The sequence below is a fragment of the Felis catus genome, chromosome E1, assembly GCF_018350175.1.
Source record: "Felis catus isolate Fca126 chromosome E1, F.catus_Fca126_mat1.0, whole genome shotgun sequence".
Taxonomy (NCBI): Eukaryota; Metazoa; Chordata; class Mammalia; order Carnivora; family Felidae; genus Felis; species Felis catus.
In genome coordinates, this window is record NC_058381.1 from 20,204,015 (window position 1) to 20,226,500 (window position 22,486).

At 39.5% G+C, this 22,486-nt stretch overlaps 1 protein-coding gene across 8 annotated transcripts in view; it reads left to right on the top strand.

Moving 5' to 3' along the window:
* Window positions 1-22,486, top strand: part of RHOT1 (ras homolog family member T1) — a 77,616-nt gene that overhangs the window by 13,849 nt on the left and 41,281 nt on the right. For 7 of the 8 annotated variants that reach the window (XM_006940065.5, XM_023244210.2, XM_023244212.2 and 4 more), the window contains exons 2-4: window positions 17,430-17,488; window positions 20,149-20,230; window positions 22,148-22,191. In XM_006940065.5, coding sequence (XP_006940127.4) covers window positions 17,456-17,488; window positions 20,149-20,230; window positions 22,148-22,191 — 159 coding nt within the window. In that variant the 5' untranslated portion in view covers window positions 17,430-17,455. Of the gene's footprint in view, window positions 1-17,429; window positions 17,489-20,148; window positions 20,231-21,278; window positions 21,357-22,147; window positions 22,192-22,486 lie in introns of those variants that run through there. The other variant, XM_045045333.1, reaches the window with a different exon arrangement.

Genomic DNA, 22,486 nt, shown 5'->3' on the forward strand with positions numbered 1-22,486 from the left:
GAAGAAAGCTAACACATTTTTACCCTTCTCTGTAGTGTTCTTTGATATTCATTGAAGTCTCTGTTCACCTGCTCTGTGGAGAAGTCTTTAGAATCAGAATTTGGAAGTAAGCTTGGCCTGACACTGTTGTCTTTTGGGTTTGCAGTTGTGAATTTTAGTCTTTATTTATTATCGTATCTTAATCTGTATTTTGCATCAGTTTCCTTGACAAAGTTCAGGAAGGTGTTACTTAACATGTGATTCATAGCTGATGCATTTGGAATATGGTAGGGAAAGTGAGTAGACGAGCCACTTAAAAAGCTGATCCTTAACTGTCATAAAATCGTTTTATAGTATGGTGATTGTAATACTAATGTTCTAAAAGCAGAAATCCTATGTTTTGGTTTTAGTTTTAGGAAGCATATAATTCGTCTGTGAAACATCTAAATGGAAATGCTATATATACGTAAGATATATTGACAGCCTTAGTGCATTTAAGTTAAAACGTTAACAGTATTATTTATTTAGAAATACACAAAAGAACTAAAAATTTGTTGAGAAAATTAAAAGCCATGTTCTGCAGATATGAAAGCAAACAGGAGAGTTGAGAAAAGTGTGCATGCAAGAGTGTTTTTTTTTTTTTTAATTTTTTTTTTTCAACGTTTATTTATTTTTGGGACAGAGAGAGACAGAGCATGAACGGGGGAGGGGCAGCGAGAGAGGGAGACACAGAATCGGAAACAGGCTCCAGGCTCTGAGCCATCAGCCCAGAGCCCGACGCGGGGCTCGAACTCACGGACCGCGAGATCGTGACCTGGCTGAAGTCGGACGCTTACCCGACTGCGCCACCCAGGCGCCCCAAGAGTGTTTTGATTATAGGGAGTTACCTGACCTAAGAGAAAGTCTTAGTTTTTGAGGAAGACATTTTTCTTGAAAAGGTTTGCACCAAAAGCTTTAGGCCAGCTACCATATATATAATTTTTTTCACATTTAAAAATATTAGGATTGGGGCGCCTGGGTGGCGCAGTCGGTTAAGCGTCCGACTTCAGCCAGGTCACGATCTCGCGGTCTGGGAGTTCGAGCCCCGCGTCGGGCTCTGTGCTGATGATGGCTCAGAGCCTGGAGCCTGTTTCCGATTCTGTGTCTCCCTCTCTCTGCCCCTCCCCCGTTCATGCTCTGTCTCTCTCTGTCCCAAAAATAAATAAACGTTGAAAAAAAAAATAAAAAAAAATATTAGGATTATATTTATGTGAAATATGTAATTTTAGTGAGTTATATTAAAGGTTGGTATTTTGGGAGGAAAAAGTTGGAAAGATTAGTTTTCTTTTTTTTTAATTCATTTTGAGAGGGAGAGAGTGCACACGTGTGTGTACTTGTGCAACTGTGTGCACATGATTGGGGAGGGGCAGAGAGAGAATCCCAAGCAGGCTCCAAACTGAGCAGCACACAGAGCTCAAAACCATGAACTGTGAGATCATGACCTGAGTTGAGATCAAAAGTTGATGTTCAACCGACTGAGCTGCCCAGGTGCCCCAAAAGCATTACTTTTTGAGATTTAATGTAAATATTTGTTAGCTTTAGCCTAGCTGCCCCACTTTAAATGCTAGGTAAACATAACTGTGACGAAGGCTATTTTAATACTGGTCTAGCACATGAATTTATCTGGAAAACCACTTTTTTAGGTAGAAGTGGTAGTAACTTAGTTGTCATTTTAAAATGGTTAATTAAGAGAAATGGGAAAAGCAAACAAGCAAAATCCCCACATCATTTCTGGTATTATTATAGAGCCTGTTCTTTTGCTTTCACTTCAGTACATCTTATTGCTGTTAGCATCTGTCCCAGAACCACACAGCAGCTGCTTCATTCACTGAAGCTCCCAAATAGTTGTGAATGGTTTCAACATTCTCTTGGCTAAACCTATAATGTCCTCCGAAGGTGAAACAGATCTTTTTTTGGCCCATCCAGAATCTGGATTCTGATCCATCCAGGCTTAAATGCTAACTGATGCTTACTGTCTGTTTAGTGCTTAGATCAAAGAAGTTAGATTGTCTATGAATTTTAAGGTAATTATTTGCAGAGAAAGCCAAAGTGTCTTAAAGATCATTTGCACCTTATCTTAATTATTGAACACAGTGAATACCATTCAGGCCATGTTAAAAGTCAGTTGCCATTCTCAGGGGCGCCTGGGTGGCGCAGTCGGTTAAGCGTCCGACTTCAGCCAGGTCACGATCTCGCGGTCCGTGAGTTCGAGCCCCGCGTCGGGCTCTGGGCTGATGGCTCAGAGCCTGGAGCCTGTTTCCGATTCTGTGTCTCCCTCTCTCTCTGCCCCTCCCCCGTTCATGCTCTGTCTCTCTCTGTCCCAAAAATAAAATAAACGTTGAAAATAAATAAATAAATAAATAAAAGTCAGTTGCCATTCTTGAAACAAAACAAAATTTTTAAAATCATTAAAAATGCAAGCATGCAAAACAGTTCTCAGGTTATGATTTTTCATGGTCAGATTCTTTGGCCAGAATTTGTGTTTAACGATGTTTGCGTTAGTATGCTTAACAAATGTCCTTGTTGCAATAAAATTAGCATGAGCCTTAATACCCTTTTATCTAAATCATGTAGGTACATTAAAATTACACAAGATTTAGTTTTAGCGAAGTCTTGTTTTTAAGTTGAGATATGTTTGTCTTCTGATCAAACTCATTAAGAAAGTGGAACTGTTACCCTCTTTTTGAATGAATCTGGTCAGAGGCACCTGGGTGACTCGGTTGGGCATGCGACTTCAGCTCAGGTCATGATCTCACAGCTTGTGGGTTTTTTTGTTTTCTTTTAATTTTATTTTTTATTTTTTAAGATTTACATCCAAATTAGCATATAGTGCAGCAATGATTTCAGGAGTAGATTCCTTAGTGCCCCTGACCCATTTAGCCCATCCCCCCTCCCACAACCCCTCCCGTAACCCTCAGTTTGTTCTCCATGTTTATGAGTCTCTTCTGTTTTGTCCCCCTCCCTGTTTTTATATTATTTTTGTGTCCCTTCCCTTATGTTCATCTGTTTTGTCTCTTAAAGTCCTCATATGAGTGAAGCGATAGGATTTTTGTCTTTCTCTAATTTCACTTAGCATAATACCCTCCAGTTCCATCCACGTAGTTGCAAATGGCAAGATTTCATTCTTTTTGATTGTCAAGTAATAACTCCATTGTATATATATACCACTTTTTCTTCATCCATCCATCGATGGACATTTGGGCTCTTTCCATACTTTGGCTATTGTTGATAGTGCTGCTATAAACATGGGGGTGCATGTGTCCCTTTGAAAGAGCACACCTGTATCCGTTGGATAAATGCCTAGTAGTGCAATTGCTGGGTGGTAGAGTAGTTCTATTTTTAGTTTTTTGAGGAACCTCCATGCTGTTTTCCAGAGTGGCTCCGCCAGCTTGCATTCCCAACAGCTCATGGTTTTGAGCCCTGCCATCAGGCTCTGTGCTGACAGCTCCAGCCTGGAGCCTGCTTCGGATTCTGTGTCTCCCTCTCCATCTGCCCCTCCCCTGCTCGCTTGCGCGCACGCGCTCTCTCTCTCTCTCTCTCTCTCTCTCTCAAAAATAAACACTAAAAAAAAAAGTTTAAATGAATCTGTCACTCTTACCCAATGTCTAACTGATTAGCTTATCATCGAAACTAGTTGAAGCCACTACAAGCTTCGATTGGCTCTGGCCTAGGCTTTTGTAATATCTCCTTAACCGGTCTCCCTCCTTCTAATTTTGTCCATTCTCTATGTAGCAGGTAATCATCTTTAAAAAAATACCTCAGATCCTGTTACCCGTTTTTAAAATTCTTTGATGATTTCTCCTTTCACTTAGAAGAAAGTCCAGACTTCTTTATGTAGGCCTGCAGACACCATCACAGTCTGGCCCTTGCTTCACTCTTGTAGTGCTGTCTACTGCTTTCTCTACAAGAAGGCCCTGACTCAGGCAGTTCTTGTGTGCATATTTGTTCACTTGTCTTTTGGGCTGGAAAGTAAGCTTCATGAGGGTGGTGGATTTGCCTCGTTTTATTGCTGTATACCCCGTGCCTGGCATAGGCCTGTCACAAAGTGGGCACTCAAATACAGTTGACCTTAGGTGGCTTAGTTGATAAGCGTCTGACTCTTGATTTTTGACTCAGGTCGTGATCTCATAGTTGTGAGGTTGAGCCCTGCATCGGGCTCATGTTGGGCATGGAACCTGCTTAAGATTCTGTCTCCCTCTTCCTCTACTCCCCTACCGCATGAGTGCTCTCACTCTCAAAAAAAAAAAAAAAAAGTCAAATACAGTTGACCCTTGAACAACATGCAGTTCAAACTGTGTGGGTCTCTTTATACAGGGATTTTTTTTTTTACACTACTGTAAATGTATTTTCCTTATGATTTTTTTTTTAACGTTTATTTATTTTTGAGAGAGAGAGAGCACGCCTGCGCACGAGCAGGGGAGGGGCAGAGGATCTGAAGCTGGTGCTGATGGCAGAAAGCCTGTTGCAGTTTTTAGACTCTTGAACCGTGAGCTCATGACCTGAGCCAAAGTCGGACGCTTAAGCACCCAGGCACCCCGCCCCCCCTTATGATTTTCTTAATAACATTGTCTTCTCCAGCTTACTTTATTGTAAGAATACAGTATATAATAAAATATACAAAATATATGTTAATAGACTGCTTATGTCATTTGTAAGGCTTCCAGTCAACAGTAGTTATCAGTAGTTGAGTTTTGGGGGAGTCAAAAGCTATCTGAGGATTTTGGACTGCCGGGGGGTGGAGAGTTGGTTGGCGCCCCTAACCCCCACATTGTTCAGAGGTCTTCTATAGCTTTTGGAAGAATGAATGAGTTTAGGTTAGTTCCATTTATTTAGACTTTGCTTGTTTTCCAAATCACTCTTAGTCATCAAAATTTGATTCTTGTTCATTCGTTCTTTCTTTCTTTTAATTTTTTTTTTAATGTTTATTTATTTTTGAGACAGAGAGAGACAGAGCATGAATGGGGGAGGGGCAGAGAGAGAGGGAGACACAGAATCAGAAGTAGGCTCCAGGCTCTGAGCCATCAGCCCAGAGCCCGACGCGGGGCTCGAACCCATGAACGTGAGATCGTGACCTGAGCTGAAGTCGGACGCTCAACCGACTGAGCCACCCAGGCGCCCCTCTTTCTTTTAATTTAATTTAATTTTTTTTAAATTTTTTTTTCAACATTTATTTATTTTTGGGACAGAGAGAGACAGAGCATGAACGGGGGAGGGGCAGAGAGAGAGGGAGACACAGAATTGGAAACAGGCTCCAGGCTCTGAGCCATCAGCCCAGAGCCCGACGCGGGGCTCGAACTCACGGGCCGCGAGATCATGACCTGGCTGAAGTCGGACGCTTAACCGACTGCGCCACCCAGGCGCCCCTCTTTCTTTTAATTTTAAAAAGAGACAGCACAAGCTGGAGAGAGGGGCAGAGAGAAAGGGAGAGGGAATCCCAAGCTGGCTCCATGCTTAGCATGGAGTCCAATGTGGGGCTTGATCCCACGACCCTGGGATCGTGACCTGAGCCAAAATCAAGAGTTGGATGCTTAACTGAGCGAGCCACCAAAGTGCCCCTGCTCATTCTCCTTTCTCAAATCCGGTCTGATATGTGGTTGCTGTTAGCATTTGAAGGGGCAGTGTTCATCCAGTCTCTTGTTCCAGGTTCTTAGCTTTGTTTGACCTGGGAGATTCCTGTGTTCTGGCCATAAAGTATACCAGTGACTTCTAATGATGGGGTCACGTCTATTCCATGTCTTGGCTGCCCCAGTTCTATTCCTTGCCAAAAGAAATAGAAACACCAGAGGTCGGGGCACCTGGGTGGCTCAGTTGGTAGAGTGTCCGAGTTGGCTCAGGTCATGATCTCACAGTTCGTGAGTTCTAACTCCTGCATTGGGCTCTGTGCTGACAGCTCAGAGCCTAGAGCCTGCTTTGCATTCTGTGTGTGTGTCTCTCTCTCTGTTCCTCCCATGCTCACACACTGTCTCTCGCTCAAAAATAAAGATTAAAAAAAAAAAAAAAGAAAGAAAGAAACACCAGAGGTCATCTTAGTGGGACTGGGAAACAATTCTTTAGGCATAAGATAAGAGTCAAAGAAACCAGTAATAAGCTAGCATTTATGGTAGAAAAAAACATTCTACGATCCTTTTAAAGCCGTATTGCTTTCCATTCTGGTCTTTGTTAAATGATATTTGAAGATTAAACTCCATTTTCAGTTATACTGTGTTTAGTACCTGGATGATAGTCTGTGACCGAGCATGTTCAAGCATAGTCTACATAGTCTTTTCTGTTCAGATAGAGTCTGTTCTGTATCATTCTCACATCTGTATTAAAACTCATCTTTTTGTTCCTCTGGCACCATTTGGGCCCTAGTGTTGAGGTAGTTCAAAGGAGAGGGATAGACTGTAACATTGTTCTTCTGCAGCCCAGATAGTCTGATTTGATCAATGAAATTTTCCTTTGGAACAATACTCAGCTATTGCCACAAATGCCAAAGTTTCCCAGTTAAAATTCTAACTCCATAGTCACCCTCCTGCTCCCTGTATATTCTAATTTCCTAATTTAGGAAGAGTCAACAAGGCTTCTTAAGAAGCCAATAAAAATGAGGAGTAGGGCCCTTTGCCACTTAAAGCACGGGGTGTTTGTTATCAAGAAAAATAGCCAATATGGCTGGTAGGATGGTATTTGGAACTAGAAAATGTTATTTCTGCTTCATGAATATTAGGAATTTGCTGTCATTTAGCAGTAGATGTTCAAAAGATGTGATGAAAAGACAAAGAAATTTTTAGCCTGGATAAATCTAGATAATTTGTTCTATAGTGATGAATTATGTTTCCCATGGATGACCTACTTAGAAACGTGGAGTGTCAGACAGAACTGTAGCATGTTGTGTTGAACTGAATCAGAAGGCCTTCTCTCTTTGGGGATAATTGTGACCATGCCTTTTGTTCTTACAGATCACTTCAGTGTTTCTCAGGCAAAACAGAGGAAATAGAGACCATTAAATGGCTAGTTAACAAAGAATAATTTTTTGTCCTCCATATAATATAATATAATATAATATAATATAATATAATATAATATAATATAATAATAATATAATATAATATTAATATAATATAATATATAATATATATATTATATATATTATATATTATAATATAATATAATAATATAATATAATAATAATATAATATAATAATATATAATATAATATAATATAATATAGTATAATATAATATACTTATATCAAATACATATATTTTTACATGTGTTTATTTATACTTAGGTATTATAAATTATGTAACAATATCATAGATTATATTTATCTTGCATATAAAATTTAATTGGTAGAGTAATTAGAGAGGTTTCTTCCTTTATGGAAATTATTTTTTGGAGCAGTTAAAAATATGCAGTGTTAATGCTCCTGCCATTGTCAAAGAGCCTTTTTGATTGTAGGCTTATTTAAATAATTTTTAAGGGGCGCCTGGGTGGCTCAGTCGGTTAGGCGGCCGACTTCGGCTCAGGTCATGATCTCTCAGTCAGTGAGTTCAAGCCCCGCGTCGGGCTCTGTGCTGACAGCTCAGAGCCTGGAGCCTGTTTCAGATTCTGTGTCTCCCTCTCTCTGACCCTCCCCCGTTCATGCTGTGTCTCTCTCTGTCTCAAAAATAAATAAACGTTAAAAAAAATTTTTTTTTAATAATTTTTAAAATTTAGTATTCTAAAATGTCTTCCTTGTTTTTAAGGTCCTCATTTATTTTTGCAGTTAAGATTAGCCTAAAGTTAGTGGCCTGTTGTAATTTTAAACCTGCTGATTCCCTATTTCTTTGATAGTCTTACTCAGGGTTTGGTTGTTAAGCCTTAAGGGAAGCAAAAAGCTCTAGTTTAGATTCACTGAAGCATTTCTTAACTTAATCACATCTGATCTTTTATTAAAGTAGCTATCATCTTACTGCTCTTCCAAAAGGAAACCCAAAATGATACTAATGAAAATGTGCTCATTTTCTCCTAAATTCACTATAATGTGTCTCACTCTAATTTTAAACTTTTTTTTTTTTAAAGAGGAAATCACTCTTGGATTTTTATGTGAAGGAAATTCGTGTTTGATTTTTAAAAGGCCTATTATACAATTACTTCAGAAACTAGATTCGGTTGTTTTATTGTAGTGAGTACTAAACTGCATCAGATTCTTTAATGGGTGAGGCACAATACGAATGAATAAATAAATGAAAATGCCATACTCTAAATGATAGTACCCATATAAATAAGTTAAATGGAATGCTTCTTACTTGTTGGTACCACTGTCTGTATCGTCAAGCATCATAAAGCTCTTTAATTGTTGCAGTGTTTACAGTGCCCTTCTCCTGCTGGGGGTGGGGGTTCCTTTTCTGTCTCTGAGGCCTGCCATGTCGGAGTAGACCTGGTGGCAGGTTTGTGTTTTGGCAGGAGCCTGCTGCTGCACAGGCAGCCAGAACTGCCTTGTTGAGCTGAGCTGTGAAGAAATCTGAATTGCCTCAGAATGTTGGGCTTTCTTTTCTGGAAATGTCGCTGGGAAAAGAAGAAAGGGACGATGGCTCGGAAAAGGGGTGTTCTCCTGAGTTTTAAGCAGAAAGATGAGGAAGAATGGATGACACGTAAGGGCCATGGTGAGGGAGGGGACTTCAAAAGTAACACGGAACACCTGTTGAAGGCCTGAACTTTGCTAAGAGAGCCTAAGTGGTTGTGATTAAGGAGCAATAGTCTTTAGCTTTCTTGGAAACTAATAAGCCACTTAATGTTGGTGTTTGACTTAATTTTGATCGTTTTTGTTTAACATTTTGATCTATGGATTAACAGGTAGATTTCTTCTGAGACTTGTCAGGGCTTTGGAGTGGGGGGATACAAGCAGATTTTTAAAAAGGTAATTCTGAAAAGGGAATCTGAGGGGAATCAAGGTCTCAAGGGTATTAAGGCAGGCAAATTTCTCAAGGACCAAGCAGGAGGGAGACTTGTTTTTCTTTTGGGTAACAATGAGCATCTGAGTTATTGAACATCTGATTCATTTTTCCCATTCCTTTTTTTTTTTTTAGGTTTATTTCTTTTGGGGGTGGGGGTGGGGGGGGGGAGAGAATTCCAAGCAGGCCCGCCGATGTGGGGCTTGATCTCTTGAATTGTGAGATCATGACCTGAGCCGAGATGAAGAGTTGGACGCTTAACCAGCTGAGCCACCCAGGTGCCCCTCATTTTTCCCATTCTTAATAAATAGTTGATCATGGATAAGAATGTAGAGACATGTAAGATGTCCCGGATGGAACAGTTTCTGGGAACATCTGTGCTGGCAGTAGTTGTGGGATTTTGGAGACACTAGGGAAAAAGACCCAGAAGTTCAAAGGTCACAGGAATTGTACAAGCATTGGATCTTCTAAAAGGTCTGTTGTTTTAAGTACCTGGGAGTTTTACCACTTACTAAAATAAATAACATACAGGGCCTAGTGGACGCAATTGGACTTCACAGCAGAGGCATTCTGCTATCAGGTGACAGAACTCTGCTGTATGTTGTCTTAGCTCAGACATCACCGCCCTTTGCAAGGAACTTGATTAGGGCTCTTTCCCAAATGCACTCTTGCTCTGCAGCCTCAGTTGCCAAGAGTAAAAAATAGGCAGGAGGGCCAGGTTCTAGGTTTTCTGATGCTGGAATAAAGGGCATTGGCGTGGTTCACGTTAAGCTATTTTGCCTCCATCGTGCATCGTCATGTGGAGTTAGAATGGACCACTGTGGATGTTGAGATGAATACTACCCTGAGCTAGCAAACGGTTTGGCGTTTCTGGGACCCTAAACAAGGCCATAACGGAAGCAGTTATTTAAGGAGAAAAGTTACAAAATGCTCATTATAAGTCAGCAAGTTCTACAGATTTCTGGACCCCATATTGGCTTGGTCCCACTTGAGTCCCACTTTGTTCTTACAGATAGATGAATGTTCCTCACCGATCACTTACCCATACACAACTAAAATAGGTAACAGATACAACTTGGGCATCTGTCTGCCATTGCTAGGGTACTGTAAGGTACATGTCATATGCGCTTTTTCATCTGTTGCAGGCCAGTCTTCCAGGTGTGCTACATGATAGTTTAGATTACTCACAGAGTGTACACATTGATAGCATCTGGTCCTTTTTTCTTTCTGTTTTCTTTCTTTCTTTCCTTCTTTCTAACTGTTGAGAAAATTGAGGCCCAGAGAGAGTCAGTGACAACACAAGGTTATACTGCTAATTAGCTGATTCCCAAATCCGAAATTTCTGGCCCATTCTCATACTCCCTTAACTCCTTTAATTTAAACTGTGCTCATCATCATCGCAACAACTATCATTTGTGTATTTTATGTTTGTCAGGTATTGTCCTAAGCGTTATATATCTGTCGTCTTAATTCTCTTACCAATTCTGCTGAAGCTGTTCAGCACTATATAGAGGGACAAACTGAGGCTTGATTACTTGCCTGAGGAAACACAGCTAGTCAGTACTGGAACTAAGGTTTCAGTCCAGTCTTGTCTGATTCTGAAACCTGTATTGTTTTCCTTTTGTTTTGGTGAAAAATTTATGTCAAAGGTATAAAGAATAATATAACAAATACCCATCACTTAGCTTAATAAATAAAACATTACCAATCAGTTGAAGCCCCTTGCATTTCCTTCTCTTTCTCTCAGAAGTAACCAGCCACTCTTCCTAAATTGTAAATCTGTGCTCTTAACCGCTAAGCCATAAGCTCCATTTACTAAGAGCATTTGCTAGGAGCTAAGATTCAACAGTGAACAAGAAAGACACATTCTCTGCCCTTGTGGAATTTCCTGTGGGTGATAATGAAATATTTGTTCCTTAGTCTTTCTAGAGATACTCAGTAGCTGGTAGGAAAAGTAATGTTTTCCCCAAGGTCTAGGAAGTCCTTCAGGAGACCACTAGTGGTGTGCTAGAAGGTTGCCTGTTACACAGGCACAACACTGTCTTAAGAAACATACATGTCTTAACTGATTATTCAATTTTTCCTCCTTGTGACCAAACTATAAGCTTCTTTTATGAGATTTTCAATTTTTCTGCTATATTTAGAGACTTCTGAGAAAAGTATTCTCTTCCCATCCTTCCCTGCCCACCTTCCCGTTTTTCAAGAGTGATTGAACATAGTACTTGATCCATACTTCTTTCATAGCAATTTTATCTTGTTTAATACATTTTCCATATTATCCCCATAGAGTATCTAAAATTAAGTTTTGTGCTTGGAAGGCAATCAGGTGAATACTTCTCAAATGAATTAATAGAAGGAGTCTGCACAAGTAAGATGGGTCATGTAGAAGCATAAGTTAATACTCTCTACATGATCTTTTAGGTTTTTGTTTTGTTTTTTTGTTTGTTTATTTTCTAGTTTGGTCCAGGCCCGGGAAAATATGCCAGAGTGCAGCTTGTACTCTTGGATAGTTCTGTTACAGTGTTTCTCAGTTTTTTGAGCCATCCCTACTTTTTATAAATACAAAACTGTCGTGCCCTCTTCTTTCTGACGATTGTCTGACACTGGGCGTTCTACAATTCATTTCAGTTTTGACATTAACCACCTGGGTTAGTATCAGATCCTACAAGTTAAAGGGCAAGGTCCCCAACAAGATTACCCTTACTTTAGACACCAGCTACAAGTGGGGTCCCCAGACTATCCACTCTTCTTCCTGGCTGACTACAAATTTGGGGCTTTCTACAATGCCCTTAGACTTGATAATTCACTAGAACAACTCACAGAACTTGGGAAAGTGCTATACTCAGGGTTACACAAATGAACAGCCAGATTAAGAGGTACATAGGGCAAGGTGTTGAAGGATCCTGAGCCAAGACCATTTGTCCCTGTGGAATCAGAGTGCACCACTTTCCTGGTTCATCAATTTGTTCACCAACTAGGAAGCTCCCCTGAGCTTTGATGTCCAGGGTTTTTATATGGGGCTTCATTATGTAGGCACAATTGATTATATCATTGACTGTGTATTGAACTCCATCTGTGGGCTCCCTCTACCCACCGCCCCCCCACCACACTGATAGGTTTTGGGGTGGAGCTGGAAGTTCCAACCCGCTAAATCACATGGGTAGTTTTTCTGGCAACCAATCCCCATCCTCCTATCTAGGCCCTCCCTTCTCCCTAATGAGTCACCTCATTAGGATAACTCAAGTATGGTTGAAAGAGACTATAACAAAACACACTCCTATCACATGGGAACTTCCAAGGCGTTTTGAAGCTTTCTGCCAGGAACTGTGTGGGGATGAAGACCAGATGGATTCTTTGTTATATCATACCCTCCTTTGATATTATTTGAAATTTCAACATTAATTATTTTCTATTAAAGACAAATCGAAAAAAGTAATTTTAGAAAATTTTTTCCCCCTAGCGTTCACAGCTTTGCAGTTGTTGTTGAGCTTTGAATGGGATAGATGCTCCACGAGGTGGAACTTAATTTCCTAAATGGCAGTGCTGAAGCAGTAGCAATGCTGTTGTGCTTGGGCAAGGTGAAAGCAAGTCAAATGAAGTCAGTCTGGTCGATGTGCTAGAAGTCTTTCTCCCATTCATATAAAATTAGAAAATTCAGTTCATTATCCAAGGGTTTTCAAATATTAGATTATTGTGTTAATGTAGACACATACATGTGAAGTATGCACCTTCCATTCATAACTGTTTGATGTAGGTTAGGTGGCACGGAAGTAGTTCAGAGGGGGAAAGGGAGGTCTACAGTAGTCCTGGGATGTCTTTAAGGATGAGGCAGAATTTGAGCTGTCCTCCAGAGTTGGTTAACATTTGGAAAAGTCGAGGGGAGAGAGGGACTGATGTTTTAGATGAAGAAAACCTTGTGAGGGGGCAAGATTCATCATAGTTTGTTTGTGCTTGCGCAGAGCAGAATGGCCTTATGTGAGCAAATTGTGTGTGTGGGAATAGTGAGCAATGAGGTTGGGTAGATGAAGTGAGGTTAAATTATGAATTGCATGATTTTCAAAGGCCAGCAGAAGAGTTTCGCCTCGATGTGGTAGGTAATTGAGAGTCAAGGCTTTTGATGAGCTGAGAAAATGAAAAGATGGAGTGGTATTTGTATTGTTGATAGATTTTAGTAAGAGGAGAGATTGGAGGAGGCAGGGAGAAAGTTGGGAATAGAGAGGTGTTTCAGTAAGAGTCCCATAATTAGGGAAAAGTGGGAACAGAGAGGAAGGAGTGAATATTTAAAATTTCAAAGGAGGGGCGCTTGGATGGCTCAGTTGGTTAAGCTTCCAACTTCGGCTCAGGTCATGATCTCGCGGTTTGTGGGTTTGAGCCCCATGTGGGGCTCTGTGCTGACAGCTCAGAGCCTGGAGCCTGCTTTCGATTCTGATCTCCGTGAGGGGGTGCCTGCGTGGCTCAGTCGGTGGAGTGTCAAACTGTTAATTTCGGCTCAGGTCATGATCCCTGGATAGTGGGATTGAGCCCTGTGTCGGGCTCTGTGCTGAGCATGGAGCCTGCTTAAGATAGATTCATTCATTCATTCATTCATTCATTCATTCATTCTCTCTGTCTCTCTGTCTCTCTCTCTCTTCCTCTGCCCCTCTCCTTCTGCCCCTCTTCCCCGCTTGTGTTCTTTCTCTAAAAATAATAATAAATAATAAAAATTTAAAAAATATATATAAAAAATAGGGATACCTAGTGCTTTGATCAGTGGTATCCCTGGCACCCTGGAATAGTGCCTGGTATATAGAAGTGCTCAAGAAATATTTGTTGAAGGGATGAAAGAATGCATTTTACATGTCAGTAGGTAAATTTCAGTGGCCATCTATAAATTTAGAACATGCCAATTTTTACTGCTAAAAATTATGACTGTAAAATAGTACTTGTTAACATTTTCTAGTAGCAAAAATTGTATATTTTTGTTGTAGAAAATTGGGAAATATGTGAAAGCACAAAACACAAAAAAAGTTACATTTACTTCAGAGATAACTGCTATTGGTGTATATATCCTTTCTGGGTTTTTTTGCTTGTTTGTTTGTTTTTGGTTTTTTTGGTGTGAGTACATATTCATTTATAAAGTGGATCATATAGTAATGCTGATTTATACCTGCATAAATGCCCTTTTTGAAAGTAAAATGGAACAATTTGAGCCTCCAGATAATGACAATAGTGGATTATAACACGTGGAATAATGTAGGAGTCCACAAGACCGTGCTGTTACAAATCAGAAGGGCGTGTTTCCTTAAAGTAGAATGCAAAGTAATGTAGAAGGATTGGTAGAAATAGAAATATCACCATCTAGCAACCCCTGTAGCAACACAAGACAAGAATCATGAATGGCTGCTAAAACTAGGAGGCAAAAGTTTGATGAGAAACAGAATATTTTCATGGTCTCAACGTATCTTCTCACGGGTTACTTTTTAATTACAAAGAGAAAAATAATAACCTGGCAGACACCACCTCCTCCAAGGGACGATAGTTAACATCACCAGTAATGGGACAAATTGACATCATCTCCCTTCTGCTGTGATGCACTGTGAAGGATACAGTATCATTTCTGGGGCAGTCCTGCCCAAAATGCAAAATCTGAAATTAATCATGAGATAACATTATAGAAACCCAATTGAGAGCTATTCTACAAATTAAATGGTTTGGGTTTTTCAAAAATGTCTGGATCATGAAAGATTCTCTTCCAAGCTAGAGACTAAAGACACATGACAACCAAATGTTGCATTTGATCCTGGGGGTAGAAAAAGATTTTTCTTTTTTGTGAAAGATGGTAATGGAACAAATGGTGAGATGTGAATGAGGTCAACAGACTAGACAACAGCATTGTATTAGTATTAAATTAATTTCCTGATCTTGACAGTACACTGTGGTTATGATGAATAAGACAATGCACTTGTATTTAGGAAATACATCCTAAGGTGCTTACGGGTAAAGAGACATCATTACAACCTACTCTTAAATGGTTTAAAAAATATAGAGAGTTGGGGGTGGGAGAGGGAGGAAACGATAATGCAAATGTGGTAAAATGTTAACATTTGGGGATTTGGGTTACAGAATAGACGTGACTCCTTTGTACTATTTTTGCAATTTTTCTGTAAGTGATACTTTCTCAAAATAAATTACAAAAAAAAAAAAAAAAAAAAGGAACCAGAGCTGTTGGATTAGTCACCAGTGAATCAGTGGGTATTTTAATTAATTTACATAGTATTTGTATATGTAGTGCTTGCTGACTTTAGAGGCCATTATTCCTTTTCTGTATTGTGTGTTAACAATATTTTTTTTTAATTTTTTTTTTAACGTTTATTTATTTTTGAGACAGAGAGAGACAGAGCATGAACGGGGGAGGGGCAGAGAGAGGGAGACACAGAATCTGAAACAGGCTCCAGGCTCTGAGCCATCAGCCCAGAGCCCGATGCGGGGCTTGAACTCACAGACCGCAAGATTGTGACCTGAGCTGAAGTCGGACGCTTAACTGACTGAGCCACGCAGGCGCCCCAACAATATTTTTTAAAACTATGTCATAATAAAGAGAAAGAACACTGGCTTAGTCATTAGAGGATGGGCTATTCTCTTAAGTCTGCAACTAATTGTTTAGTGAGACCTTGAGAAAATCACTGTTTCTGGGTCCTGGGTTCTGCACCTGCAAATGTTTGCAGGGAGCTGGATGAACTCACATGGATAACTGGATTCTAGCAGTTGTGTGATGATGGGTTCTGGACTCACTACCATGGTCGGAACTCAGGGAAATGTTGTCTCACGGTTAGCCACTTGAAAAAGGCCCAAGCCTTCTCACACAAGTAAACTGAAAAGATCCTCGGACCCTCCACTCTGGCCCTCCACTAGCGCACGCAACTTGTTAGCGGCACATCCTCTGAGTTGTATGACCAGTACTCTTTTTTCCAGCCGTTCATCATCTTCCAGAGACTTGACTTGTGTTGTTAGTCACCCTTTCTTTTAGTCATTTAAAAAAGGAATGTGACTTTTCTTCGCTTTAAAATTTTCCAGTTCTTTCATGTCTAGACTTTACCTTTGGAAAGTAATTTGCCATTATGGCAGAGATGAATAGGTAGGTGGACTGTTTTCCTCTAGGATCACGAAAGAGTTCAGTTGATAAGCAGTTGAATGTAGATGATCAGAAAGTGAATGGAAAGGGAATGGAAGTAAAATTTCAGAATGAAAATTAAGATTTTTAAGTTTGTGCATTGAAAATCTTGTGAGGTTAGAAATGTAACCAGGAAGTTACTCTTGCTCTTCTAAGCCTTTCAATATGATTCCCCAAGAAAGACAAAAACGTAAGGATACCCAAAGCAGACACTCTGGTCTTCTACTGGTGAGGATGTAAATTAGTTTTGGTTTTTTTTTAGAGGTAATTTAACAATATTTATTAAAAATAAAAGAGATTATGGATGCTAACTTGAGTTCCACTTCTAGGAATTTATCCTGTAGAAATGTTCATTGCAGCATTGTTTATAAAGGTGAAAACTTGAGCAGTGTTCATTGTTAGGACACTGCATTAATAAATTATGACATATCTTACGATAGATTCTTATACAGCTGTCAAGAAATAATATAAGATTTTTTATGTTAATATAAAATGGATTTCCTGTTGATGTTTTTAAAAATTGTGACAAAATATATAAGACGTATTATTTGACATTTTAACCATTTTTGAGAGTACACTTAAGGGGCATTAAATACATTCAGTGTTGTATAACCATCAGCATTTTCTACATCTAAAATTTTTTCATCATCCCCAGTAAAACCTCTATATCCATTAAATAACTTTACCTTGGGGCGCCTGGGTGGCTTGGTCGGTTGGGCGTCCGACTTCGGCTCAGTCATGATCTCACGGTCCGTGAGTTCGAGCCCTGTGTCGGGCTCTGTGCTGACAGCTCAGAGCCTGGAGACTGTTTTGGATTCTGTGTCTCCCTCTCTCTCTGCCCCTCTCCTGTTCATGCTCTGTCTCTCTCTGTCTCAAAAATAAATAAACGTTAAAAAAAAAAAAATAACTTTACCTTCACCTTTCCCCCCACCCCCAGGAGATTTTACATATTGACATGGAATATGGCCCAAGTGCATAATTAAATGATAAGGGAAGACTGTAAAATAGTATAAATACTATGATTCTACTAGTAAATTGTGTAGGGAATTATAGTATGTTACTGTAAGTGTGGAAAAAATCTGGGAGTCTACATGTATTAAACTGGTAAAGGGGGATATTTGGGGAGATTTTAACTTTTCCATTGTATTTTGGTAATTTTTTTGTTTTAAAGGGATGTGTAACTTTTCTAAGCAAAAAAACAAGAGCTGTACTTTAAGTATTGTAAAACTTGGTGATTTGGATAACTCTGATTTTGTCTAATGAATAACAGACTTTGCTGTGTGGTTGGTGAATTTGAGTTTATATAGAACCTAAACACTTTATTAAAATAATGATGTTTGTTTTCACAGCTAGAGTTGGGAAGACATCACTGATTATGTCCCTGGTCAGTGAAGAATTCCCAGAAGAGGTAAACATTTTTATCTTTTCTATATTTAAAATTTTTTAAATTTATCAAAATTGAGTTAAAATGAAATAAATTCTGCTCTTTTTTTGGATGTGTTTCCTTTCTGACAGTTATGACTTTAAAAAGGCTCATATTAGTTATACAAGACATCCCTGAAATATAGTGCAGGAAAAAGAATCAAACTAGATCTGAGCCCACCTAAGTCCTTTGTTCTTCCTACATTTTCTATTTCTTTTTTTTTTTATTTTTATTTTTGAAGTTTATTCGTTTTTGAGAGAGTGCGAGCAGGGGAGGGGCAGAGAGAGAGGGAGACACAGACTCTGAAGCAGGCTCCAGGCTCTGAGCTGTCAGCACAGAGCCCGACACGAGGCTCAAACTCACAAACTGTGAGATAAAGACCTGAGCCCAAGTCGGATGCTTAATTGACTGAGCCACCCATGCGCCCCATTTCTTTTTTCCTTCCTTCCTTCCTTCCTTCCTTCCTTCCTTCCTTCCTTCCTTCCTTCCTTCCTTCCTCCCTCCCTCCCTCCCTCCCTCCCTCCTTCCTTCCTTCCTTCCTTCCTTTTTTTAGTTTATTTTGAGAGAGAGAGGGACAGAGAGAGAGTAAGCATGTTCGTGCACACACAAACAGGAGAGGGGCAGAAAGAGAGGGAGAGAGAATCCCAAGCAGGCTCCATACCATCAACACAGAGCCCAGCATGGGGCTTGAACTCACGAACCGTGAGATCATGACCTGAGCCAAAAATCAAGAGTTGGTTGCTTAACTGACTGAGCCATCAGGTGCTCCTGCTTTTCCTACTCTGATCTTGGCTAGGACGTTTCTCATCTCTGCGCCTTAGTTGTCTCATCTGTAAAATGGGAGCTGGAAGGGATTATTAGAGATCATCTTAGCTGTTAATCCTTTCTTAAATATAAAACAGGTGAGTATAGTTTGAAGTAAGGGTAAAAGGTCTGCTGGTTTCCTGCCTGCCTTCCATCTGACACTCTCCGGTCTTTGAGGCATTAGAACCACTAGGATTCTGACACCTGTATTTGAGAATCTTTAATATTATCCATTGCATCATTTTACAGGTGAAGAAACTAATTCATTCCACCTTTACCTAAACTCAAAGGATTGTTGTGTCTCAAATGAGAATTGCTTAATAATCGTAGAGTGCCACCAAAAGTAAGGTGGTTTTATTATTACTTGCAATATTTTTATTTATATTCTGGAAGTTCCAGGATGAGGGACTGCTGGCTAAGGCCTTATGTAAAGTTAGAATTTTGTTTTGGGAAATGCTATTGATGCAAATGGGGTGAACATTATTTCTCCTTTATTCTGTGTCTTCACATAGTCGGTATTATTAGCTCCACAATTTGCATTTTTCCCTTTTTTTTTTTTTTTACTCTTGTTTAGTTAGAAATGCATAAATTCACTGTTCAGACAGGAGTTTGATACATTATGTGGTAGTGTTCTCAGCAGCTACAAATACCACATGACCATTCATTGTTTCTTTTGCTTTTTTCTGTTCTTAAGTAAGATAGCTAAATAAGTAAGTACTTAATTTGTGAAATGAAACATATTGTCATATGATTACTCAGAGTATAATACCTAAATGTTTTTTCTGATTGTTTAACTTAGTTTAGACTTGTCATTTTAGCACTGTCCTCTTGGGTGTGGATAAAGCATTTTTAATGTATTAAAAAAATCATAGTCTTTCTAAAAAATGGATTCATTAAGCAAGGCCTATGTAGCCAGTTATCTTCTAGAAGAAATGAATTTTGATCATTTATTATTTTATTTGAGAATTGTTTTGGATTAACATAGCTCCTCATTTGTATAGCATCTTAAACTTTCAACAAAATAGAATGAAAACAGCATTTTAAAAATCAAATGTTTGAAACACCAAATTAATTTAAGTATTGTTTTAGGCTGCATCAGATCTGAAGTATCCTTAATATGCATTATGCCCACACAGGTAGCAATGTACATGCTTTTTTTTTTTTTTTTTAATTTATTTTTTTAATGTTTATTTATTTTTGAGACAGAGAGAGACAGAGCATGAGCAGGGGAGGGTCAGAGAGAGAGGGAGACACAGAATCTGAAACAGGCTCCAGGCTCTGAGCTGTCAGCACAGAGCCTGACGCGGGGCTCGAACTCACGGACCGCGAGATCATGACCTGAGCCGAAGTCGGATGCTGAACCGACTGAGCCACCCAGGCGCCCCTGTACATGCTTTTTTAAAAGAAATATTTTATCATGTAGCTTTTAATATATACTTGAATCCCGGGGCATATGGGTGGCTCAGTTGATTAAGCATCCAACTTCTACTCAGGTCATGATCTCATGGCTCGTAAGTTCAAGTCCCGCATTGGGTTTGTGCTGACAGCTTGGAGCCTGGAGCCTACTTCTGATTCTGTGTCTCCAGTCTTTCTCTCTGCCCCTCCCCTACTCGAACTCTGTGTGTGTGTGTGTGTCTGTCTCTCAAAAGAATTAAAAAAAAAAAAAAGTGTATATACATGACTCTGGTAAAGCACAAAAAATAAGCATTTAAAAGTGTAATAAATCTTGAAAGGGCAGGTATGGGTGAAAGGGGCTAATACAGATGAATTTACATGCTCTGCTAACAAGTTTGGTTGCTAATATCCAAAGGGTTTTTTCCTTTATTTGTTTGCTAATGAAGGTTCCTCCACGGGCAGAAGAAATTACCATTCCAGCTGATGTTACCCCTGAGAGAGTTCCAACACACATCGTAGATTACTCAGGTAATGAATATCCCCTTGTGGGTGGTGCTGTAGGGTTAATTTAATAGTCCTCCAAAAAAGTGTTCAAAGATAGGTGTTCCTTTTTCTCTAGCAGCAAATAATCATTTATGACTCTTGTCTCATTTGTATCTCCCCCCACCTCACACTCCACATAAAGCCTCCATCTTGCAGTTGTCTGTCCCAAATTTACTAAGTTGGGTTCCATAATAATGAAAAGGAAGGAGAGAGATGGCAAATGACAAGTAGTAGTTAAATCATTACCCTCCTTGAATTGGCCTGTTTGCAGAGGTAAGTTCTAGATTAGTTTTGTTATCAGGCATGTAGAAAGAGTTGTGCATTTGAGAATTTGGTTGAGTTCTAAATTCGTTCTTTAACTTATCAGCCTTTATTCCCTTCCCCAAATAATAGATAAAACAGTTGTCAGCTTGTTTACATTATATGATAATAGAAGCACATTTGTATCACTTAATAATTAAAAAATTTTCTACCCACTGGTACTTACTTTTTTTTTCTTTTTTTTTTCTTAATGTTTGTTTATTTATTTTGAGAGTGAGAGAGAACACAAGCTGGGGAGAGGCAGAGACAGGGACAGAGGATCTCCAAAGCAGGCTCCAAGCTGTCAGCCCAGAGCCTGATATGGGGCTCAAACTCATGAACCCTGAGATCATGACCTGAGCTGAAGTCAGACGCTTAACTAAGTGAGCCACCCAGGCATCCCTAGTACTTACCTTTTTTTTTTTTTTAATGTTTATTTTTGAGAGAGAGAGAGAGAGAGAGAGAGAGAGAGAGCGCAGAGCATGAATTGGGGAGGGGCAGAGAGAGGGAAACATAGAATCTGAAGCAGCTCCAGGCTGAGTGATCAGCACAGAGCCCAACATGAGGCTTGAACTCATGAACTGTGAGATCATGACCTGAGCTGAAGTCAGACGCTTAACCGACTGAGCTACCCAGGTGCCTACTTACTATTTACTCTAGTACTTACTCTATTTACTCTACTACTTACTCTAGTACTTACTATTTAATCACTAAATTATTTTGCTTGCTTTAGGACTTCTTTAAAAAAAAAAAAAAGGAGCAGTGCCCAGCTGACTCAGTCATTGGAGCGTGTGACTCTCTTGATCTCGAGGTTGTGAGTTCAAGCCCTATGTTGGGTGTAGAGATTACTTAAAAATAAAAACTTAAAAAAAACCCCATAAATAAAAAAGGGAGTCCATTGTAATAGATGTCCCACTCTGATGGGGAATATTCATAATGTGGGAAGCTATGTGGGGTCAGGAGGTATATAGGTAATCTCTGTACCTTCCACTCAATTTTGCTACGCATTTAAAACTGCTCTAAAAATTAAAATCTGTTTGTAAGGATGGTATAACTGCACTGTGGGGTTATATGCACATCTACCATTAGACCTGTTCCAGCCAGAGATAATATGCTAGAAAGGGAATTCTGGACTCTTTATTTATTATCATGCTCCAGTTTTGCTTCTGGGGCCTGCTCCCTAGCTTGTATTGCCCAGATTCTCACCTGGCCTTCTGACCCTGTGTGTATGGACTCTTTGTCTGGGCTTCTGACTCCTCCACCTAGTCTTCTAGCTTGGGTTTCTGATCTCTTTGGCCTGACCCTTCTCAACTCTGGATCAGATGCTGGCCTAGATTTATCACACAATGCCTTCTGCTCTCGAGTGCCTGAGTTATCCTCTGCTAGACTTGTCTTTCAGTGCCAGCCAGCTTCCTTATCATAGCCCAGCTCTTTCCTTTCCCTGGCTTGCCCTTGTCTTTGCCACCTCATCTGGCACTACACTGTGTAGATGACACGAGGGATGAAGGATATTGGGCGGGTGCCGTGTAGATGTTAGCTTCGTCATTCGTTTTTATGAAAATGTTTAAAATAATGGATATTTTTTGACTTTGTCATTTGTAGAAGCAGAACAGAGTGATGAACAGCTTCATCAAGAGATATCACAGGTGAGTTAAAAAAAAATAGTTGCAGGTTTTTATGTGGGAAAACATCAATGATTCTGTGTCTTGTCTTTTTCATTCTCTCACTTAGGCTCTTTCAATTCTTTGTTGTTACTGCTTTGAGTATGTTTTTTTGCTATAAGTCCTTAGGAATTTTTCCTCTTAGAAGCATGCTAACTTTGGGGTTTTTTTAGGTTTCAAAATTTATTCTTCCTTTAGCCCAAATATATTAGCTAGTTGGTAATTAAATGTTACCATTTACATTTGTATTATTTTAAAATGCCGTTAATTTCTTAATTTC